Source organism: Nuphar pumila, chromosome 11 (genome assembly GCF_984573655.1).
Source record: "Nuphar pumila chromosome 11, dmNupPumi1.hap1.1, whole genome shotgun sequence".
Classification (NCBI taxonomy): Eukaryota; Viridiplantae; Streptophyta; class Magnoliopsida; order Nymphaeales; family Nymphaeaceae; genus Nuphar; species Nuphar pumila.
The window spans coordinates 19,589,150-19,613,426 of record NC_143259.1 but is presented as its reverse complement, the minus strand read 5'-3'; the positions used below and the strand labels follow the sequence as shown (position 1 = coordinate 19,613,426).

The following is a 24,277-nucleotide window of genomic DNA, read 5'->3' as shown; positions in this document are numbered from 1 at the left end:
CCTACACACAGGTGTACCTACAACAAACACACTCCATATTTCGCTAACTACAATAATGACAAGTATGATCTCCGAACTACAATCACAAGAGTTCTAGATATCCACAACTAAGTGAAGTGTGTGAGCATAACTTGTATTTGCAATTCATTTAGATATTCAGTGCAACATCATGCTTACACAATTAATGCCTAAACATGCTCTCTATAAATTCAGTTAAGGTATCTTACCTTAATAATGTGAAGAACAATGAATCGAAACTCAAAAGATCGAGGAGTTTCGAAGTCCGCAAATACCACTACTCGAGCAATACAACGAACCCTTATTGTGCGATCGCAAATGCCAAAAACTCAAAAAATGTCAATTCTAATAAGATTAGCCAAAAATAGTAAATTACCCTATAAATCATTACCAAGAGCCAAATAACACACAAATACACTACAATAATTTAAAAACTCCATCAAAAATATATTTAAATATATATATATATATATATATATATAAATAGTGATTTATAGCCCAAAATAGTTCTATAAATGCAAATTATACCCTGATTGGCTTCAATGAACAAATTAATATGTAATAAATAAATAAATAAATGAAATTCAAAAGCTAGAAACACATTTCTAATTTGGAGATAAAAAAATAAGTTCTTTATTTATTAATAATCTTTAAAAATTATGGGTTTTACATAAATAGAAAGGAACTTGTCCTGTATGCATCATAGACAAGGCGCTCTCAACAATGTGCCGATGCTTTCTCTCTACAATGCCATTTTGTTGGGGCGTATGAGGATAAGATAATCTACGTTTAATTTCATTTTCTTGCAAGAAATCAGAAAATTCTTTTGACGTATACTCACCACCCCTATCACTTTGGAACTTAACTATCGAGGATGAAAATTGAGTTTGAACCATGATATGGAAATTTGAGAATAACCCAAAGACTTCAGATTTATTTTTCATAAAATAAATCAAAGTGTATCGAGAGTAATCATCAATGAAAGAAACATAATATCGACTTCCAGATAACGAAGGTACAGGCGCAAACCCCAGACATTAGAATGAATAATCTCAAAGTGTTTGAAAGCTTTGTTATTCCAAGAAATGAAAAGCAATACATTACTCTTGCAGACTTGACAACATGGACATAAGGCCGAATCCGTATTTAATTTGGATATCAAGCCTTCAAACTCTAGATGACGAAGAAAATTTTGATTACAATGACCAAGTCTAAGATGCCACAAACTTGGCTTATTACAACCCAAAACATTATGATCACTATGAAGCAAAGACTGACTCTGAAAGACTAGATGATGACTCTTCATATGGAGCTTCTTGGTTCCCTCGAGTAGCAGCCGACGGATCCTCATTGAAGACATACATCCTCTCACATCACTCACCCTTAGCAAATGTCTTCTTCATATGAAGATCCTTCACAAAAACAAAAGCAAGTGTAAATACAACGTAGGAGTTCATGTCATCAATAAGTTGAGAGACAAAAATAAGATTTTTCTTGATATTGGGAACACATAGAACATTGTTCAAATTTAGTGATAGAATTTGACAAGGGAACAAAAACAATCCTAGTGTGAGATATAGGGTGATGAGCACCATCTCCACTAATGATCCGACTTTGCCCAGACTATGGAATCAAAATAGAAAACTTACCTGCATCACCTTTATTATGGTTGGCTACCCCTGAGTCCACATACCACGTGCCATCTTCAGTTTTTTCAAAACTCAAATTGGATAATGCAACAAGCAATAATTCATTTTCATCTGATCCTTTAGATGAGCTGGCTGGATTCTTCGCCTAATTGGTGTTCTTGGCATCTGAATTATATCTGGGATCGTCCTTAAACCATCAGTTCAACTTGATGTGCCCTTTCTTTTACAAATGAAACAGGTGGGCACATTCCAATTTCCAACCTTAAAGGACTAAGCATTAGAGGAAAGAAGAAAAATGCCTCTCTCCTCTACCTCTACCATAGGTACCACTGTTATTCCCACGATAATTTCGTGCAATCAATACCTGCTGATTTTCTCTAGAACTATCTCCAATATTCTCAGTTAGACCCTTGATGTTCATCTCATACTTAAGCAGTTTAGGCCTGTGTAATATTGTGTATTTTTTTATAATGTTAAATTCTGATATTTCAGAAAATTTGGCTAAGTGTTTTGGTAAAGTTGATAAAATCCTCGATTTTAGGTGGCGTTAGCTGAGTCTAGGCATGGCCCAGGACCCATTGACAAGGCCTAAACATGCCAATTAAGATTTAGTAAAACTTTTTATTTGTGACCTTTAAAATCAAGCAAAATTAAAGCAAAATTTGGAGGCGAAATTCAGGTAATATATCATTAGATGCGTCTCAAAATTCTAAAAATATTGATATTTTGTTTTTCTGAATTCGAGCTACAGTTGGCCCAAAAATCACATTTTTTCAAAAATGACCCGCCTCGATGTGACCAGTTCTGGATTGGATCCATTTGATCCAAGTTGATATGGATTTGGACCCAGTCCAAGACCCATATTAATTAGGATCTAGCCCAGTTTGTGATCCATATGAATATGAATTTTGGATCCAGATCTAGATCCAAAATCCAAGTCCAACTAATTTAAAGTTTTAAATTCAATATAAATGTTAGATTGAGTGAAATTCCATGTTAAGAAGACTCCCAGAGGGGGGAGATACCCTCTAGAACATTCTGGAAATTTGTTATTTAATAAATAAATAATAAATTATTAATTATTAATAAATTACGAATTTTAATTATTCGGATAAGAGGGGAATTCCACATTTGGTAGAACTCTACCTAGATAGAAGTTCTAGATAGATCCCAAATTAGTTAAAAAACAAAATAAAATAAGCGATAATAAAAGAATAAATAGTAGTAGTTATAGAGAGATAGAATTCTACATTTTGCAGAACTCTGTCCTCTATAGAAGGACTTTAGAAGGGACGTCACCCTATCTCTAAAAGACCCCAAAAAAAAAAATTATAAAGGGGTCTAACTCACCCCTCTCTCTAGATTTTGTTTTCTAGAGACAGAGAGAGAGGGAGAGAGAGAAGGAAGAAGGGAAAAGAAAGAAAAGAAAGAGAGAAAAAAAGAGAGGAAAAGGAAAGGAAACGAGGATCCATTTTCGTTCTGATCGTCCGATGAACACTTTTTCGATCTTTTTTTATCTCCGATCGAAGGTACGGGTTTCTCTCTTGATTCGAACGGGGAGAAATAGTCTAAATACAGTTTATGTGAGATTTTAGTGGACAAAGGGGGAAATCTGAACTGGAATACATATATATATATATGTGTGTGTGTGTGTGTGTATATATACATAACGTTGTTTATGTATATATATACATATACGTGGGTTAATTTTCTCTTTCTTTTTTTTCAGCCTGTGTGTGTGTCTATATATATATATATATATTGTTAAATCAGCCATTGATTTCCTTTAGCATGTACACGATTTCTGATTTCGTGCTTATAGTTTTCATGTTTTAAAGCTGAATCTGTCCTGAGTTATTTTTCTGCATAGTTCTTAGTTGTAAATATGTTCTGCATATTTTAAAAACTCTAAAATCTGATCTGCCACTATACCTGTGGACAGATCTGTCCGACTGTGCATATGGACAGATCTGCCGATTTTCATAGGTGCGGAGATCTGGTCCAGATCTGCTGAAAATCTGTCTTATGCAAATCAAACCAAACCTGTCGCAGGTTCCTGTATGCTGTTTTATAAACTATTGTATTGACTGTGTTATAAAACCACCATTAAGGCATATGTACATGCGCTGAAATTTCTGAAGTTAATGCAATTTTTGTTGTATGTATATTCTTGTTATGTATGAATGAATGTTCATTGTGGACATGTTTGAATAATTGTGTGGTTACATGTTCACTGAGGATTTTTGCATAAGATGCATCGGTGGTTAGATATGAACCATTGTAGGCCATGTGGGCTAGGAGCATGTGTTGCTCTAAGATTTGTGTATGCATTGCAAAATTCATTCTGAAATTATTGGTTTTCTAATTTAATTGCATTGTTAAATTTGTAACGGGCAAGGTCCCGTGTTGGGTTTTGCATATTGATTTGAAAAACGGTTCTTCTGTAAAGAACTTACTTTTGTTAAAATGATAAAAGAGATAAAGAGTGTAATTATTTTTTTTTTCTTTCTGGATGTTCCTTCCACAATGTAGGAATCCTAGATGACAGTTTTGGGAAAACTGTGATGATACTAAAACTCCGTGTGCGATTGTGCCCTTGAACCCGATATGGTGGTTCGCCTCCCGGTCATGGTTTTAGGGAGTTTTTAGTCACTTTTTTTCTTCCTTGATGTTCCTTCCACAATGTGGAAATCGTAGATGGTGGTTTTGGAAAAACTGTGTGGATACTAAAACTCCGTGTGCGATTGTGCCCCTGAATCTGATACGGTGGTTTGCCTTTCAGCCACGATTTTAGGGAATTTTCAGTCACTTTGCCTGGAAGTGATGTAATACAACTGTTGTTATTGGTATACCAAGAAAGTGACATTAGTAGATGTTGATTTCTCTAGGGTCCCGACATTAGATGTTGATTTCTAATATTCTGATGGATGGTGTTGATTCCTGATATCGATCGAGGAACAAACATGAAATTCAGTAATAAAATACAAATTGTGTGTTAATATACAACTGAGAACCTATCTTGGACTTCGAAAATTGTGGTGCCCGTTTTGAGTATCCGCGGTTTTAATGAAAAAGTGGAACTAAACTTGTGTGCATTTAATAGGAACATACATGTAAAAGAAAACTTTAATAATAACTTAATAAATTGTTTATGCATGTACATTGTAATCATGCATATTTACTGTTCTGCATTAGTTTTCTGTTTCATGTGAGAAATTGTCATTGCATGATAATTGTTTTCAATGCTTGAATAGTAAATGGTTTATGAGATTGTTGTTATTATATTTTCCTCTGAATACTGTGAATATTTGCATGAATTTGATTTATGTTTTTTCTTGCCTATTTGGATTTTTAGAGGAATTTGTACAAAAAGATTTTGATTCTTACCCAGTACTTCGTATGTTTTTCACAGGACCTGGGGCTCAGTGATGAGGATGACTGCATTAGGGAGTCTAGTGTGACTCTGGGATTTTATGCTTTAATTTAATTATGTTCTCAGACTTTAAATTTTTATTAATAAAGTTAGTTATTTTGATTGGTTGGTTCAATGTAGAGATTCCTTGTGGTTTGGAATCTTGTTAAGTATGTGAGGCCCCGAATCCTTGGGTTTTGATTTCCGCAATTGTAAAAAAAAAATCTACTTTTCAACGTGGATGAGTTGGGGTCGTTACAACCTGAGTGCATCAAAAGTAAGAAGCTTAGACTGACATGAAAGAGTAGTAGTTAAAACATGGAACTTGGCACCCAACCCATTCAGAGTATGCAATACTTTATCCTTACCAAACACTTCATGCCCGATCATGGCCAGTTGATCCGTCATATTCTTCTTCTTGTTAAGATACTACATTACACTTAGGGCCCCTTTCTTCAGATTTTGGTACTCTCTCTTCAAAAACAACTATTGACTCGTAAATATGAGAGTATGTGAGTGCAAGCTAGTTCCACAGTTGACTGGTGGTGGAGATAACGTACGCCACCAAGGCTTGGTCGCGTCGCATCCAAGACACATAATCCGGATTCTTGACTATAGAAGAAGTTATCACCCCTTTATCATCTTTTTGTTCATGGACAGTGAGTTCAGGAGGGATAGAAATTGTCTAGATGTCCTTCAAGGTCTTGACTCCTCATAAAAGGTATAATTTGTCTTTTCCAAATCAGATAATTGGAGTTAGAAAGCTTTTCAGACACTAATTGGGGGAAGAAAGCTGGAAGATAAGGTTGGATTTGCATTAGGATCCATCTATTGAATGTTAATTTTAATGCAAAAGGGAAAGATGCCAAAGTGGAAGTAGGTTCAAAATGAAAAGAATGCTTTGATTTTTTAAGATCAGCGATTTTTGGAAGGTAAGATGAAAATTAACTCTGCAATATAAACAAATTTTTTTTGCAGACTGAGTACTTTTAGCCGATCTGATGGAACGTGTCAGATCTGAGATCTGAACTCAATATCACGTTTTTAAGGAAAACAATGGCCCAAAATATGTTCAGGTCAATTAGGATGCATTTCCCAAGGTGGTAAAGAAAAGATGCAGACTAGGTGTTTCTGCAGTAAATCAGGATTTTACTACAGATAAGGAAATATTTTCAGAAACTAAGATTGGGTTTTCAAGAAATAAATATTGGGGGAGAAAGATTATCTAGAAAACAAGGGGCAGAAATAGATAGAGGAAAGAAATAGGTGCATATCTGATTTAAAGAAATACTTTTAGATTGGAGAAGAAGATCTTGAGTGTAACGCCCCAAAATTTCGACTTGTGATTTCGAAAACCTTATCGAAAAACCTTTCAAAGATTTAAAGTTTAATATTTAAAAACAACAGCGGAAGACATTTAGAAAGGGACACAAGTCAACAATCCTGGGTACGTTAGCTGAAAAACCATCATTCACATGTACAACATCTTAAAGGAATTTAAGAAATAAGGCAATCGATTAAAATCTGCAGTTTATTACAAAATGGGTCTTTTATTCCAAAGTTCAATAAATCTAAGAAAAACTCCAAAAAGTCCCAGAGCCAAGCCGCCAGCAGAAAGAAGATGAATCTTGATCCATGTTGCACCACGCCATCGGCTGCCCGTAAGGTCCTACTCCTCACCTGCCCATGAAGTGGGTCAGTTTTACAACAAACCAGTAGGTGCACGAACAGATAAGTAGAATGAAAATAAAACAAGATATTCATTAGATAAGCAGTTATGATATTTAAGCAATTAAAACAATTGTAGTCTATTCTAACAAATGTAATAAGTGCAAAGAGAAGCAGTGTGAGTCTCAGTCATCTATATCTATTCATGAATATATTATTTAAGTTCTGATATTAACTGGCCTGTGGGTACGCACAGACGCGAAACGTAGAAACAGCCGAGACCGATCCGGGGGTTTATTATGTCAGGTGTTTTCATTAACCCGGATGGCTGACTGAGTCCGCTCCTAAGGGGACGGTCAGTGACCAAGAGAGTAAATCCCCAAAGGCATTCGTGGCCCAAGGATGCATCCAACTTCTGCAGAAGTGCCTGGGAATTACCACCTAGGATAATTTATGGTAATCCCAATTCCCCTAACTCCGATGACTGGGGAAAACCGAGTCTTTTGCTCGTGGGGTGGTTGTTAACAACCTGTTCATCGGAGTCTTTGTACCATCCATCCTTTCCCTTGATGAACCGTGAAGATCAGATGGGTACGACGGGGGTTTCTTAACCGCCGCCCCATCCTATATGCTCTGGTCCATTAGACCCACTCGAGCATCTTGCCTGTGAAGGCGAAAATGGTCATCGGAGTCTTTGTACCATCCATCCTTTCCCTTGATGAACCGTGAAGATCAGATGGGTACGACGGGGGTTTCTTAACCGCCGCCCCATCCTATATGCTCTGGTCCATTAGACCCACTCGAGCATCTTGCCTGTGAAGGCGAAAATGGTCATCTTTTATGTGATCTCAGCAATGTGCTAATTGCACTCATCGAGGTTGCTACAACCTCCTTAACCTACCATCGTAACCCACATGGGACGTACTTGTCCAAAAGTACGATCATACCTTCCTAGAGGTACAACTACGATAAGGTTTTATGATTTCTTTGGTTCCTACATGACATGTTTTGCTTTTCTGAGCATTTGGCCCGTGGAGGCCGATATTATTACATCCAAAACAATAAAGTGCAAATTTCACACTTCAATACACTCCATGATCTTACATAAAATTCATACCGTACTTGCCTTAAGGTTCGATTACAATAGCAATTGCAGTGCATTCGGAATCTATTCACAAAGTCTACCTTAAGTATGCAGTTCCAGAGGAGTAATCATGCAAGATAGACAATCATCAGTTAAGTAATCTTGCACGTAAACAGGCATGCCAATTAAACTACTTGATGAGTCTACTAAAAGAATTTACATTATGCAATTTCAAATGAATCACAAAGAGTAAACTTTGACCAGTCAATATTTCTTCAGATACACAAGTATGCAAATTAACTATTCTACCTCAGAAGTCTTATTTTATTTTGTTCATACATACTATTCGTGCGACTTTCCCCTACCTCGGGATGTCTTGCAGCTGCGTGCGTCTACGCGTGTAGATGATACGAGGCTCGGGCCGCGGAGCCAGAGCGAGGGTCCGATGCGAGGTCTGCAACAGTGCTATGTTAATAATAATGCGGAGCAAAAGAAAGACAAACCTGCCTATAGGAAAAAGAGAGGCAGCCGGAGTGTGCCCCTACTGGCCGAAAACCGAAAAACGACAAGGGGCGGGCCCTTGCCTGCAGACAGCAACGGGGCGACAAGGAATGAGCCCCTGTCGACAACTACAGAGGCGGCAGGGGGGTCAGCCCCTGCCAATCGCAAAGAAGCGGCAGGAGCTGAGCCCCTGCCGGCAAAATAAATGTGGCAGGGGCTGAGCCCCTGCCAGAAACAAACAAGTGACAGGGGCTGAGCCCCTGCCAGCAACAGCTAAGTGGCAGGGGCTGAGCCCCTGCCTGAAATAATGAAAGTGGCAGGGGCTGAGCCCCTGCCTGCGAAAATGAAAGTGGCAGGGGCTTAGCCCCTGCCAGCAACAATGAAAGTGGCAGGGGCTCAGCCCCTACCATCAACAATGAAAGTGGCAGGGGCTGAGCCCCTGCCAGAATCGATTAGGTGGCAGGGGCTGAGCCCCTGCCTGCGCAAATGAAAGTGGCAGGGGCTCAGCCCCTGCCAGAACCGATTAGGTGGCAGGAGCTGAGCCCCTGCCTGCGCAAATGAAAGTGGCAGGGGCTCAGCCCCTGCCAGCAACAATGAAAGTGGCAGGGGCTGAGCCCCTGCCAGAACCGATTAGGTGGCAGGGGCTGGGCCCCTGCCTGCGCGAATGAAAGTGGCAGGGGTTGAGCCCCTGCCAGAAACGTCAAGTGGCAGGGGCTGAGCCCCTGCCGACTGATACGAGACGGCAGGCAAAGAGGTGCCGCAGGGGGTGACTGGACCCCCCCGCCGGCCCTTCGACAGCCCTACAAGAAAAAAAAAGGGTGAAGAAAGGTGACAGGGGCCTGAGGGCACCCTGTCGACCCTCCGAAGGGCACAGGGGACGTGGGAGGGCACGACAGGGGCCATGCGCCGCCTGTCGGCCTCCCGGCGAGGAGACAGAGGGGGGGGGGGAAAGGAAGGAGAAGAGAAGAGGGAGGAGCGTACCTGGGAGCGGTGGCCGGCGTCGGCGACAGGGCGCAGCGAGGGAGGTGACCGGCGCGGAGGGGGGGAAAGCTCGAGAGGGCTGCGAGAGGGGGGCGAGACTCCCCTCGTCCTCCAACCTCTCTCTTAAAGGCGAAGGGGGGCACCGGAAGGGGAAACCCCTGGTGGGTTTCCCAAATCTTCCCGCAAGAGAAGGGGGAGAAGGGGGGTGGGTAGCGGCGCCCGAATGCTCGGGTTTTTCTTAAAACCCTAACATAAAAAGGGGCCCGGGTCGGGTCCGGACCCGACCCGGCCCGGGTCCAAACAGATTTTTTTTTATCTGATTTTACATTGAGGGACACTCGTGGCTGAATCAATCCCTTAACCGGCTTTGATACCATGTAAAAATTAAAGCATCAATATGTATTGAACCCTAACTCATCCAAGAGAGAAGAAGGGAATTTTTTCTTCAATAGAATAGAGGCTACACCCAATGAGAGTGGTGCCCTCTTGTTTTTATAATTCTTTACTTTATATTGAACAAATATGCCCCTCATTGGTTACAACAATATTACAGATAAAAGGTAAAAAGGGCAAGAAATTTTACAACTTAAAAACATAACATAACATGTGGATCTTGGATCCTAATGATGCAAAATCCATTGTCTTAACACTAAAATCTCATGCAAAGAAGGAAGCTCTTCTTGCTCACAGTGGATGATACAAACCCAAACATGTTCAAATTCAAGCCTAAACCCTCTTATAAATTGAAAAAATTGCTCACTAAGGATTTATTTTTTTCTATGACTAGCATTATCAAGGGTATCCCAAATAGGCTCCATTTTAGCTATTTGGTTCCAAGGTCTTTTTGAGAGTTTCATAATACTAACACTTTTTTCTTCTTGCTTGCAATTATGAATCTTATCTTGCAATTCTCATTTGTGAGCGACATCACTTTGGGTGTAGGTTTGTTTGATAAAAACTCACGCTTCATCGGTCCTCTCAAATTCCAATATATTTTCACAAGGTTCTTCACACATGCTTCTCATAAATAGGGACAAAACCTTGACATGTCCAACATCTCATGCTTTAATGACCTTTTTATATTCTAAAAGAGCATTTTCTCTCTCATTGTCTTTAAAAGATTCCTCTTTGGTTATTCTGCAAATAGATTTAGTGAGAATAGGTTGAGGTTTCGATATGGAACCATAAACATAGTCTCACAAGTCTTTGCCAACTAAGATTCTTTTCATAGTGGTGGCCCACATGTTATAGTTTTTTCCATCAAACTTAACGGGAACAATCGTAACTACTTTATTTTCAACCATCATACAAAGAGAAGATAAAGTAAGAGAAGAGAATAGATAGAGAGGGAGGAGAGAAAAATTGTTGATGATGAGCTTTTTTCGAAATGATGAAGTTCATGAACACTCGTTCCTCCTTCGTGCACCTTGGAATGAATGCTTCTTCACTTCAACGTCACCTCACGCTCTAATACCATATAATCAAATACAAAAAATAAAAGAGTGCCTCTTATGGGCTTTTATAAACACAATAGAATGTGTGCAACCGAGGACCCCTTATGGGTCAAATACAGGAACACAATTACAATAGCCACTTAGGGGCTAGAACATAACAAGCACAAGCACGAGTCTCTTAAGTGGCAAAAAGATAATATAAAATTGTATTGAGGTTAAATTGCTTGAGACAAGCATAACCCCTCTAAGGGAAAGCACCCCTATATATACACAAAGGAGAGCCAATATAGTTGTTGGTCCCAACAACTATATTTGGGCAATGACAATATTGCCCATTACAAAAATAAGAATTTACAAAACAGAATAAAATAAAACTAAAAAAATACAAAGACACTAATGACCCTAGTGAGCACAGTCTATACAGTGAAAAGACTGAAATACCCCCTTTGGGTATTACCTATATATATATATATATATATATTATATGTACAACTTAACAATTGGACCCATGAAGTTCTTGTTTTTTTCTTTTTTTGGGGTTAAATTAGGCAATGAACTAGTGTGTATGACGTCCTTGTGAACACATTTGAGGCAATTCCTCTTGTTCACAGGGAGAGGCATTCCACATATACTGCCAGGCAGATAATCTTCCTCGGTATATTTCAATTCAAGACAACTTCCCAATGCGATTCGTTACATAACCTAGATGGATGTGGCCATTTGATAGAAAACAGGACACATTTTGGTTAAAATAGGCCATAAACTAAGGTGTATGACGTCCTTGTGAAGGCACTTGAGGCAATTCCTCTTGTCCATCGATTGAGGCATTCTACATATGTGCCACCCAAATAATCTTCCTCTGTATCTTGCAATTCAAGACAAGTTCCCAATGAGACTCGTTACATAACCTGGATGTAGCCAAGTGATAGAAAACAAGACACACATACACACAAGCCCATTATGAGGAATAGGTCCTCTTTTGCTTAAAGGCTCTGAGAGTGTGGTTAACACAATTTATACAAGGTTTCAGCCAGTGTATGCATTAACCTGTGGTTAGCCCAATTTATATATCAAGGCCATTCCTAGATGGTTGTGTTCATAACTTCTAGTCTATATAAAGGCGTTGACCCCTTTGGACCATGTTCATCTTTCTGCTTTGATGGCAATGAGATATTGGTTAGTAGAACTCCTTTGATATTGATGGCTGAAATCGATTATGCCATGTCCTGATGTGTCATTTCCAATCGCACAAAGTTTACCGTAAAACATCTGGTACTAATGAGAGTTGTATTTGGTGCTACTGTGAATCTGTGTGTGTGTGTGTGAAGGAAAGAGGTGTACATTCCACAAATCTCACTGCTGAAAGCCCATTAAATGTATACCACAACTTAGACATTTGCTATGTAACCGCAATAGTATGACTTGACTTTGATCTCTCATTTACTAGCTCCTTGTTTGTCTTAATCATAAAAGGACTTATTTTTCTTTATCTATTCTTTAGTTGTCTATTCAAGTTATTTCCTTATGCACAGTGTTTTGGACAGTGGGATGGCCAGCATAATTCTCTATTGCCTTTTTTTTCTTGTCTTAGTGTCTAGTGAAGGGATGTCACAAGAGGCTACGCATTCTGCACACAGTAGAGTTCAAGGATGGAGGTTCAGATATACAGATAATCAGGGTTGCTGTGTATGAAGAACAATGGGTTAGTCCTACCAATGTGCAAGATGAAAGGTAAATCTACATCTGATTTCTTCTTAAGATATGTTAAGGATTTCTGTTAGCATGCTTCTGGTACTTGCGTATTCCAATGGCCGTCCTTTTCTATCCTCGAGTGCTAGACAACTTGCCAGTATCTCCACCGGAAAATACCTGACATCTAAAACACGGACTCAGTACTGGTTAATGAACAATATAGTAATTTACTTGGTAAAATAGAAGAGAAGTTTATGTTTGAATATATTTTTTTATTTCTTTAGGTGCACAACGAATGAATAGAAAAAACTCTTTCCCCAACATTATCTTTCTTGCTGTCCTTGTCAATTCCATCTCATTCACAACTCTTGCTTGATGTCAGCTAATTATCAAACTGCAAGTAAATCTCTTTCCTTGTTCCATTCAGCTTTGGTGAATTCGATTTGAAGCCATTTTCTCAACGCAAGCGCATTAAACCATCGGATCTCACCGGATCTTGGAAGGTCTTTGAGACTAGTGCCACTGTCATATCTGAGGAATCAACAAACGAAGTAAATTCTATAGCAGATGAAGGCCGGCCACCATATGTATATCTGTGCATGGAGACCTTGAAGAACAGAAGCTTGCCCGAGAACCCTGTCTACTTTGGTGAGGAAGAGCTACTGGACATGGAAGAAGTGGCCATTCTCTGGTTGCCAGGTGGTGTTACAGGGTACGTCGATGTGAATGATGGGATTCTGTGCATTGGTGTTGGATGGTATTCTGAGGAAGGGATTAATCTGGTCATGGAAAGAGATTATGGAGTTGATGGGAAGCTAAAAGAGGTTCGATGGAAAACCGAGGTAAAGAGAAGGTGGTCTGACTCTGACGCCATTACTTCGTAATTATGTGTTTCTGTTTTTTTTTTCCTTTTTCTATGTAACAACCAGATGTCTACATTTGGTTCAACCAAAAAAAAAAACAAAAAGAGGAGTTGGGTTAAGACCAGGCAGTGATTCAAATCAAGATAGTAGATTTCCTAAACCAGTTGGATGTTGCATCATGCTTCACAACTTCACCGAGGTGGAATTTGGACTCATAACGAAAGTTCAAAATATTCTTGTTCACAAGGCTTCACATAATATGCAGCGTCGCTGCACGGTGGGCGTGCAGCGACCTGCTTGACAGCCACCCATACTGTCCTTTCTGGAGATGGGTGTGGTGCCCATCTTGAGAAATGTTGAGGTGGATGGTCATCAGCATCGGTGCTGCTGCATAAAAAATGACTACCTTTTTGTGATACGTTCCCTTTTTTTTTTTACTTTCTGAAGTTATGAGAAAATCTTGCGAAAATAAATTATTTTAAAATGAAATTTCAAAAATTCAAATTGAAAAAACTTGTACACCTTAAAGCGTTTTATGGGCAAACCGGACCGAAACTTGTATATAGGTCCATCACTGATACTTGGGTATGTGTATGTGGCTGCAATTGTTTGATCAGTTAGTATATGACATTTTTTATTTGTTCTACGTTGGACCATACTATCACGTGAGCAGGACATTTATGACAAATTGTCCCTCAACCTCTAAACCGTTGTTGTAAGAATCGTTGTGAATCGGCCGATTCATAACGGGATCAAAATCGATTTTCTAAAGGGCTGGTTTGGTTTAATGTTTTGTCGTTTTAAAGGGTTTTAAGTAATTTCTTAAATATTTTTATTGCTTTATTCGTCTGATGGTTTAAAATTGACTGACTCTGATCTATTCGGTTTGATTCTGAACCGGCCAGCTCCCTGAATCGTTTTCAAAATCGATTCAGACCGGAAACCGATTAACTTTGCTCTTAACTTTTCCTTTAAAATCTCCAAGACTCACCGCCAATGAAAATAATGCATTAATACTTTTTATTTTTAGGGAATTGAAGGAAATAAACATTCTGAGCATTGTTTTAATTTTCTCGTCATCTTCCGTCTGGCCAAGTGCATGAAGAGTGCAAAGGATGGTTTTGTGGGACTCTCTCTCTCTCTCGTGTAAGCCAGAGCAAGCGAGTTCCTTTCAGATTACTAATGCTCGCGGCTGGAGCAGCTGTCTGGGTTAAGACTGCGAAAACAAAGAAAAAGAACAGGAAAACTGCATCATTAATACATTTTCCTAAATATTAATCTTGGGTGGAGAGTCAGCCAACATGAAAAAAAATGCCAAACTCTGGTAAGCTTGGTCTGATAGAGATGCTTACAAACATTTTAATGTGGGACAGGTGCATATACAGACTCAAAAACCTTACCCACCGATCATCAATTTTCAAGAGTGGTCATAATGTTAAGTTAGCAAACAACAAGAAACAACTAAAATATTCCTCAAGAAAGGAAAGATACACATAATGATTTAGAACTTTTTGGCCTTCCAACAAATTCCAGTAGAAACTGCAAAGCTAAAGAGCCCTTAAGTGCACCTGCAATTTTGAGTGAATGAAGCAACTATGGGACCCACTCATTCCTTTCTTTAGAGTTGTCAATCCGCGTCCGGGTGAGATTTCTGAGCATGTAAACAGCCTTATTCTGGATGTTGAAACCAATCGATACAAATATGGTGCATCTTTTTGCGCCTGTATTCTAAATAGGTTATAAAATACATCACATGGAAGCTACAAGCTGAAGCTAACCTCCACATGCCACACATTAGAGAGAAAAGGAGGAGGAAGAGAACTGCTTATTGATGATACATTCAATCGGAACAACACATAGGAATGGCACAGCATGACCAGCACAAGAGGGTAGAACTGTGTCAACTTGTGAGGGGTACAATGGGAGCTGAGCTTTTGAAAGCTCAGATATGTAGTCCAAACAAGGCGCACTTCTCCATTCATCAGCTATTGATACTGTTAGATGTTGATATTGTGGCTTCTGATACCAGTCCCCGTTGGCGCATCCTGTTCTTCCTAAGGGCCTCGCAACAAGGAGCAAAGAATTCGTGCTCAAGAGCTTCCTCTGCATCAATCCTAACCCTCGGATTCACTGTCAAGCATCTATCAATAAGATCAAGAAGTGAATCAGGTATAACCCTGAGGAAGTCAGGCCTCCTGGTGTGCAGCTCACACCACTTGCGGAGCTTCATTGAAGGTGCAGCTCGTATGTCCAACAAGTCCTGTAATAACTGAATGCTCAGGCTCAAAACTCTTCATCACAAAAGTCATGATGCATGCATAATTGAGAAAGTAGTAGTACCGCAGGAAAGGATGAGTCTCGGTTATGCAATTTTGCTAGCTCCCATAGTTCCTCGCTGCCTCTGAGCTTTGCAATATCTCTTATATTTCTGCAAATGCAAATTATTCATTTTAACATATAAGAAGATGCGATTAATTTTTCAAGCTAAGCTGTTTTTATATGAGGAACAGATGCTCACTGTTCAGGATCACCAACAAAAGGTGATTTCCCGATCATCAAGTAAAGTAATGTAACTCCAGCGGACCAGATGTCAATCTTGTAACCTTGATGGATAGATTTGAACAAAACCTGCATGAATCAATCATATCAAGTAAACATGAAAAAATGGAAAACAGAGCTTAATAAATGAAGTTTGCGTGTGCCTATATATATACCCATGCTGGTATGAGGTGCTCCTAAATACAGGCCATCTAGGTTTTGAAATGTGTAGCCTATGCTCGACATAAAAAATGTCCACTATTAAATTATAAATTTGGTGATCATTATTTGTTACTTTAACAACACACCTTTGATATACTGTACACTTTCAGTTTGTAATTTCATATATAAAGCATCTTGCAAAATGTAGCACAATTGTGCATTTTTGCATGTATATATACATATGTGTGCATGCACATACATGCGTTCACGTACTGACATGCCCATCTTTTAAGAAATTTCCATGCCATACCCTTTGTATCAATGTCATATCTCATACCCACACCCATACCTTTGTGACAGTATATTCTCCATACTTTTGAAGTATAACTAATAAATAACATGAATCACTTCATAAAATTATGAAAATATTATAGAGAATGGTGTTTAATACAAAGTGCCAACGTGGGATTTCATAACTTGTTAGGCACCAAAAAATTTGGATGTGTGTGTGTGTGTGTGCATGCATGTGGATGAGTGCAATGGCAAACCTCTGGAGCTCGAAACCCCTTTGTCCCAACACAAGGGCCTTCTCTTTTGCGCTTTCCTTCCCCTGGAAACAAGAATACATGCACTTAGCCTTGTAGAAAAAAATAACTACATTGACACTAGACCAATCTGATCCAGGAAGAGGCTCTTTCTGGGAACTGATTATCCACACGGTGGATGGCCCCACCAGCCCATCAAGCTTGTGACTTTTGGTTTCCAGCCCATGCCACAATTCCGCTTTCCCCCGGGTTAAGATGGAATATGTTGCAGGCATGATCACAAATCTGGATATCAGGATTTTCTTGGTAAGGGAAGGTCTTGTTATAAACAAAAAAAAATTTGCTTATTTCTTGGAAAAATACTTGCAAAATCCTGCCACAGTTAAAATTATAAATTAAAAAGGTATAAGAATAAAAATATGAAAACTGAAAGAAAATTAAGTAGTTAGTAATTAAATCATGATATATTGAACAAAAGCAATATCTTGATTTTATTACTGTATGAATTTATCGCAAAAAAGACAGAAATTTGAAAATATCAGCACCATTTCTGACAAAAGGTTACAAGATATAATGAATACCTTTACTTTTCAACGGAGCTAAGCTAGAAACAGCAAAACTGTTCGAGTTCACAGGCATGGGAGTTAGGAAAACAAGTCCTCTGTCCATTTTACTAATGGGTGCAGGTATCCTTTTCCGTTGAGAGGCTGGAACTGTTGTTAACTCATGGTGAGGACCCTGTATTACCTCTTGCACCAAATTGATCAACTCTTTCCTTCCTTGGCATGGTAAAGGCTGCCTCATTCTTTCAGCAGAAGGAGTTCTAGTGCTTGACGCTTCTTTTGTTGGAGTAACACCAGAAGCATCAGCACTGCTTCTGTATTTACTGTTATTGCAGAGATCAAGGAATAATTTCCTTTGAGATGTGTGGAATCGCTTCATCTTGTTTGCTTCCTTAGACAATGAATTTTCTTTTGTTGATCCTCTGAGACTACTGATTGTTTCTAGTAATCTTCCATTGACAACAGAGCTAATGTTTGTAGCAGGTACCTCTTTGTTATTAGAAGGCTGATGATGGATAGATTGCAACTTTCCATCTGAATTCAACTTTGTATTTCCTGCCAAAGTCATAAGTAAGCAACAACAACCAGGGTGACTCACCTTCATTGCAAGGGGAAAGCCCATATAAATCAAAGTAATAATTAGAGGGAGTCTATCATTTTAGGAACCTTTTCTGAAATAACACTTCATAATTAGCCTTACATGGGAAGAGAATTTTATTCCTATAGACTGTTCTTGAGCACTAACTGCAGTCTTAGCAATGCTCTCATTAATGTCAACTTTAGAAAAAGAAAATTTTGGAGCTTCAGTATTTATATTTTGCTGGAAGTAGGCCCAACAGGGATGCTAGCTAGTTTGAGTAGACAATACTTATAGTAAGTCAGTGACCAGATTTATTCCAAGGGAATAAAGCAAAACTCTTGAAGGAGCAACCAATACAAAAAGACGGGAAAAGGATTCAGTAATGCCAATCGTTTCAACAAAACCATCAGATTTAGTGTATGAAGATTCCTCATTCTAATTGGTTAGTTAAACCATTCAATTGCCTATTGTCATACAAAGCAAGCAATAAGGAACCAAAATACAAAATGCATGAAAACTTGATTGTGAGAGAGAACTTACTATTAGTGCAGAAATTCTGATGAAGATCCTGTTAAAGTGAAAACCATCACTTAGAATCGCAACAACATACAGGATGAATTTATAAAAACCTAATGAGGAAAGAAACACCACCTGGGCTAGGTTGAAGTCAATGAGATAACCCTTGCTCAGTTTACGTGAGAACAGAAAATTCCCTGGCTTAACATCTCTATGGACTGTTCCCTGCAAAAAGGAAAAGTCAGTAATATACAGAGAAATAGAGGCGTTATTTCAGTGGAAGGTCATTTACCTGCTTATGCAAACTTGCAAGGGCTTTGAACATGCAATAGCCATACCACTGGAGCTCAAACATATCTATTTCTCTTTTTAACACCTAAATGAGGCACTAAAGTTATTGCAGAAAATAATGAGCAACAGATTTAAACAAGAAAACATGGATTGTGGAAGAATATATGACCTCTGGCCGATCATGCTCAACATACTCCAGAACCAAACATTCTGAATTGCCACTCTTGAAAGAACCTTCATACTTTATCACAAAGTTCCTACCTCTGAGGAAATGATCATCCTTAGAAATGATAAAATTATAGGTAAACAATGCTTTGAACTGCAAGAAAATATACATGCTCATAATGCTTACCCAAATCTCTCAAGCATCTTTAACTCATTGTTGACATGGTGTATGTGGGCATTAGCATGAGGGCCTAAGAAAATGAGAGAAAAAATGCAGATCAGATAATGCAAACATCCTGCATAGGCATCAATGCATTCAGAAAGGTGTAGAATCTTGGCTCCTTTCTTCATTTTCTTATCTTCTAAATCTTGACTCTGCATTGTATAGCTTTATCAAACAATCATCAGCTTGTATTAATGACGGCATCTCTCAAAAAGAAAAATCAGCAATGGATCCACTAAGACATTAAAGTTTTATCAGCTCATGACAACATCATAGTTCTGTGTGCTCAATACAGCAATATAGTTCGTAACAATGAGAACGATCTTCCTGATTCAACATTTGTGAATCCACACCCATGAACAATATGGTTGGGGTAAAAAGTATTCAAGAGAAGATTAGGCTTGCTAGTTTTGAAAAAAATTCCATAATTTAGAAGAGTTAATAGTACACATGCAGATGAACCTTCACAACAGGACTTGTAAAGCAGTTATATAAATCTAAGAAAACGGTAACAATATTGGACATACACTTAACAGCAAATATCTTTCCGTCATGCTTTCTTCGAACCCTATAGACTGTGCCATAACCACCTGCATGAACAAGATGAAATTCATAACGTACACAATGAGGGAATATGAGTGAACAGGTAGATAACCACCAGTCTGTAAAATATCATAGAGTAACTACCTGAACCTTCCTCTTCCTCTACTATGAAACCTTCAAAGCTTGGTACTGCTTTACGCTCCAGGCGATTCTGCAAGACAAGCATCAAGCATCCTCAAAACTTCCAGTAGACTATTAAGCATTCCATCCACTCATATCATACAAGAATTTCAGAGATTGACTAGAAAGTAATTGAAAACAGACAAGCATGTACCAACTAAAGAAATATACCTTGATCAGTTTTTGTGTAGGATCTGGACCATTGTTTTTGACAGGAATGCTATGTTTACGGCTTCGCTTTTGCTTATTCATAAAGGGATATTTCTCTTCCTGATTTATTTGCCTAAGTTTGGAAGGGCTAGGAACATCATTTTCTCCTAAAAAATCATGTTGCAGTTGCACTTCTATATTCAATGGTTCCTTGTGCATGCCTTCCATGACATCCATTTGGCCATTTGTCTCCCTCTGGATAAAAGTAGGCCTCGATTCTGGAGGTTCAGGTGTTTTCTTTTCATGCCCAGCAAGTTTATGATCCATAAATTCATTGTTTGACTGCAGACTTTTGTGAGCAACATCTTTTAGCTTTACAAAGCTTCCTATAATGGCTTTACTACTCCCACACAATTTACCAGATGTACAAGCCACATTCTGTCTACTGCTTCCCTCTGTGTAGCCATCAAAACTATCTGGAACTTCCGCCACTATTTGTGCATCATTACACCTTTTTTCTGTTTCCGGTGCAGTTTGAGCATGCACATTCTTAGCTTCAACAGAACTAATCCCATGACGCATTGGACTTCCCACTCTATTCTCCGATATATCTTGGTTGTCAGGGTTTGCAACTTCCCCCGAAACCCCAGGTGCATAGTTGCAGTCAATAAACTCATTGAGGGAAGATATATGAAGATGAGCACCATCTCTCTCCACGGGGTCCCAAGTGCCCAGCACTTGCATGGTTTTTGTTGGACAAACAGCTTCTACCTTCTTACATTCCCACGGTCTTCCATCAGAAATAGTGTTAGAATTTTTTATTTCTGCCATGGTTCCTCCTAGCATATCACACTCGTGTGATGGTAACTGTACAGATACCACTTGTTCTACAACTGCATTTACTGCTTCTATCACATTGCCTTTATCAATAGTATATTCTACATAGTTAAAAGAATCTACTCTAAGACTTGATGAGAGAACATGAGAATCACAGAGTAGGGGAAGTGCCATCACTGCTTGTTCTGTGATGTGAGAGTTAGTCTTCGCGTTAACCTCATCCACTGGCACAGAAAATACTTCGTTGTGCATGTTATTAACTGATCCAAAAACCTGCAAGTAAGTTAATTCAGAAATGGGAAATAAAATAATCCATATATTTATGCAAATTGTAGGATGATTAACTGCAGTGCTAGTTAACAACTTTAAAAAGTTGATTTTTAGATATGCAAATCTTCGCAATTTGTTTGTAATTATAAGATCATTGAAACATTAGCAAATGCATTAGGAGAAAAAGCAGAGCATAACTTGAAATAACAAAATGAGTGAACAACATAGGGCTGCAGGAAGCATGAACATCAAAACTCTCAAGAGTCTATTTTTTTGTAATGTGCAGTTTCTTTGTAATAAAGAAGAGTATCCAACAGATAAATCACTTGAGAGCATCCCATAGTTAAAAATCACTTTGTTAGCCAGTATATGCAAAAGAACTAAAAGGTACCTTTGGAGCAGTAGACACGAGCTCACTTCCAATGTAAGAATCTAAGAAAACTGGATCCTTTACATCCATTAGCAACTGCTCTTCAGAAAAGTTATCCAGCTTAGCTAAAGGAGGAAAAAAGGGTAAATAACCATCAGAACATGTGAAAGCAAACCAAAATATTCTCTTGAATAAAAAACCAATTTTTATGCAATAAAGATGCTCAACAAAATTACAATCTCTACAATGGATCACTCCAAATTTTAAAAGGAAGTAGGTAAACAATCTACCGAATTTGATGACAATAAAACCAAACTCAAGGAATATATTTGCCCCTAAATTTCCTTCCATTTTCTTTTTCAAAAAACACAATTTAGATAGGGAAAAGTACTAGCATGAAAGCTCTTAGGGAGAACAAATGACCCCTAACGAGCTAACAAACATCAGATGGATTTTTTTTCTATCTATTAAAGAACACCAACTAAATAGAATGTTTAGGCCCAACAATTCTGGATCAGCAAGGGAGCCAAAAAAAAAAGAAAATAAATTATCTGCATAGTTCCATTACGTATATTCATGTACAGAGTTCTTTACGGGAAAAACAGTCCAACATACAGCCACAAATTCCATGGAAAATAACAAACTAAACTAATATGGCAATCAAACAAGAACGGAACAGAAAATCCAAGAAATACATTAAGCCCTGTATTTTTCAAGTACGGCAAAGAAAGGAACGAATCACCATCATCGCGATTCCAGATTCAAAACAGTCAGAAAAGTATCAGCTTTTTCACAATTTAAAGTTTCATAGCAAATCTAAGAAACGTGAAAATTAAGACAGCATGTTTTAAATTACACAATGAAAACTCACCATATCATTACAATTTAATTAAAGTAAATCAAGATCCGTGAGTTGAAGATTTACAATAAAAGCTAGCCGAGGCAAGTACACAGTGAAGATGGCGTAGAACAATCGTTTTTATATTAAAATGAAGAGTTTCCAAAAAATTACAAAGGAAATTATATAATAAACTGGAAGACTGAAGAAGAAATGCATAAACTCCAAATTTCCAAACGGAAAAAAATCTAAATGATCGGAATAGTTCATAGAGCACTTTCGAACATGAGCAAAACACAGAATTCACAATTAATAGATAAGCATGAAATTTTCCCCTCACCGTTTCCTGAGTGAAACAGTATCCGTTTCGGAACACTGACACAAACGCTTCTTCGCTTCCTCGAATACGTCCTCACGACTTCATCCCAAAGCCGTTTCCGGCCGTTCAACGTGGCCGTAACCCTTATCCTAGGCCACAGGCACGAGCTTTCCACCTTCGCCCTGAAATTTCCCAAGGCAGATGTAGCGATCCATGATGGAACGACGAACAAATCGCCCGTAAGGGACAGCGGAGAATCCCGAAGAAAGCAACCGCGGGCGACGGTTTCCGGTGGAATGCGGAAGAGCGAGCAGTTGGCAGAGATCTCCTCGGGGCGGCAAGGCCGGCCGATCCGCAGCAAGACCGTGAGGAGGTACCAGGACCGCTCAACTTCGAGATTTGCAGCGCTAGAAGGAGGGAATTCGGAGGAAATGGCGGACGATCCCATGGAAGATCAGGGCGCTTTGTTTTCTGAACTAAGAGGAGAAAGGGGGCTGAATACGACGGTGAAAAGATGAAACGCGTGAGATGGAGGGAAATTGTGAAGTAAAGCGCGGAGATCTCTTCATTTAGGGTTCTGCAACGAATTACGGTTCGGTCTCACTCCGCCATTACTGGTAATCTAGGGTTTTGGAGGAGAGAAAGAGAGGGAGAAGGAGGGAAACTTTTGAGGGTGGAGGCGCCAATTTCGCACGTATGGAGTTCGAGGTTCGCACGTGTAGTTTCCCGCCTAGGAAATATTGGATGTGGTTGGTTGTCATTAGCTAATTTATTATTTTACCCTTCAAGAAGTTCATTATCACTGCATGACCCCTACTGTAGCTTTTTTTTTATGACGAGGAACCCTCGCCGAAGTGAGGCTGAGTGGGCCTCACGTACATGGCCCACCTCTGAAAGCAAGGTTCGATAAGATACGAATTGGCCAATTCAGGCTGGTACATACAATATTGTTTGCACGGGAAATGAAAACCTACTAAATGAAACATGCTATTGGATTTTTATGAATTGTTGGTGTTTTTCAAAATTTTGACAGTACAAATGTATATGCTTGTTTTTATATGAATTACTTATTGGAACATTTGATTCAGATGCATTGATAGGTTTTTATAAGGTTTTAAAAATCAACATCCAACAATTTCCATAAATTTTTTAGGCTCCAAATACCATTTTTTTCATCCAAAATGCATGATCCAATTGTCGATTTCTATTAAATCAATCTTGCTGAACACGTCTATGGGATTGAAATTTCGAAAAAAACACCAAAAATCGACTATCATGTTTCATTTAGTAAGTTTTGTATTTTGTAGGTTTTCATTTCATTTGTTTGCATACACAACAAAAAAGAGAAACCTACCCTAGGGGAGTTGGGCGACCAGTCACGAGGTGGCTGATCTGAATTTTACCCCAAAGTCCTGCTTTTCAAGGCATTGAGTTGAGCTGAGCCAAGCCAAGCACTAGTTTAGCTCCAGTCATCTGTTTTTTGGATGAGCCAAGCTCGTCAAACCTAGGCTTGAGCTCGGCTGGGCGCTTGTGCAGGGCTATCATTGAGTTCTTGAAAGATTTGCCTCAAACTCTTTGCTTCTCTTAAACGTAACGTGCTTCTTTGAATTTTTAATGAACCTTGACAAGCCTTTGCCTCAAGCTCGTTAATGAACAGGTCATTTTCATTAAAGTTTCCATGGTCATGAAACATATAAAAAAATTATAATAAAGCGATGATAAGTGAACTAATACTTCCAACATGAGCTCCGCCTTCTGGTTACGGGTGACAGCCGTTTGTTACATCACATGAGGCAACCATGGTTCGAAATCCACAAGCGCAAGGTTGAAGTTGGGTGCACTCCATGTACCTCAAGGATTTTACC

The 24,277-nt window shown here is 38.8% G+C and overlaps 1 protein-coding gene across 1 annotated transcript in view; it reads left to right on the top strand.

Moving 5' to 3' along the window:
• The window catches only part of LOC149822151 (dihydroorotate dehydrogenase (DUF3598)), a 43,787-nt gene extending 30,305 nt beyond the window's left edge, over nt 1-13,482 (top strand). Inside the window, exons 4-5 of the mRNA XM_089980137.1 lie at nt 12,359-12,498; nt 12,887-13,482. Coding sequence (XP_089836263.1) covers nt 12,359-12,498; nt 12,887-13,343 — 597 coding nt within the window. The 3' untranslated portion in view covers nt 13,344-13,482. The remainder of the gene's footprint in view (nt 1-12,358; nt 12,499-12,886) is intronic.
• The last annotated feature ends 10,795 nt before the right edge of the window (nt 13,483-24,277 follow it).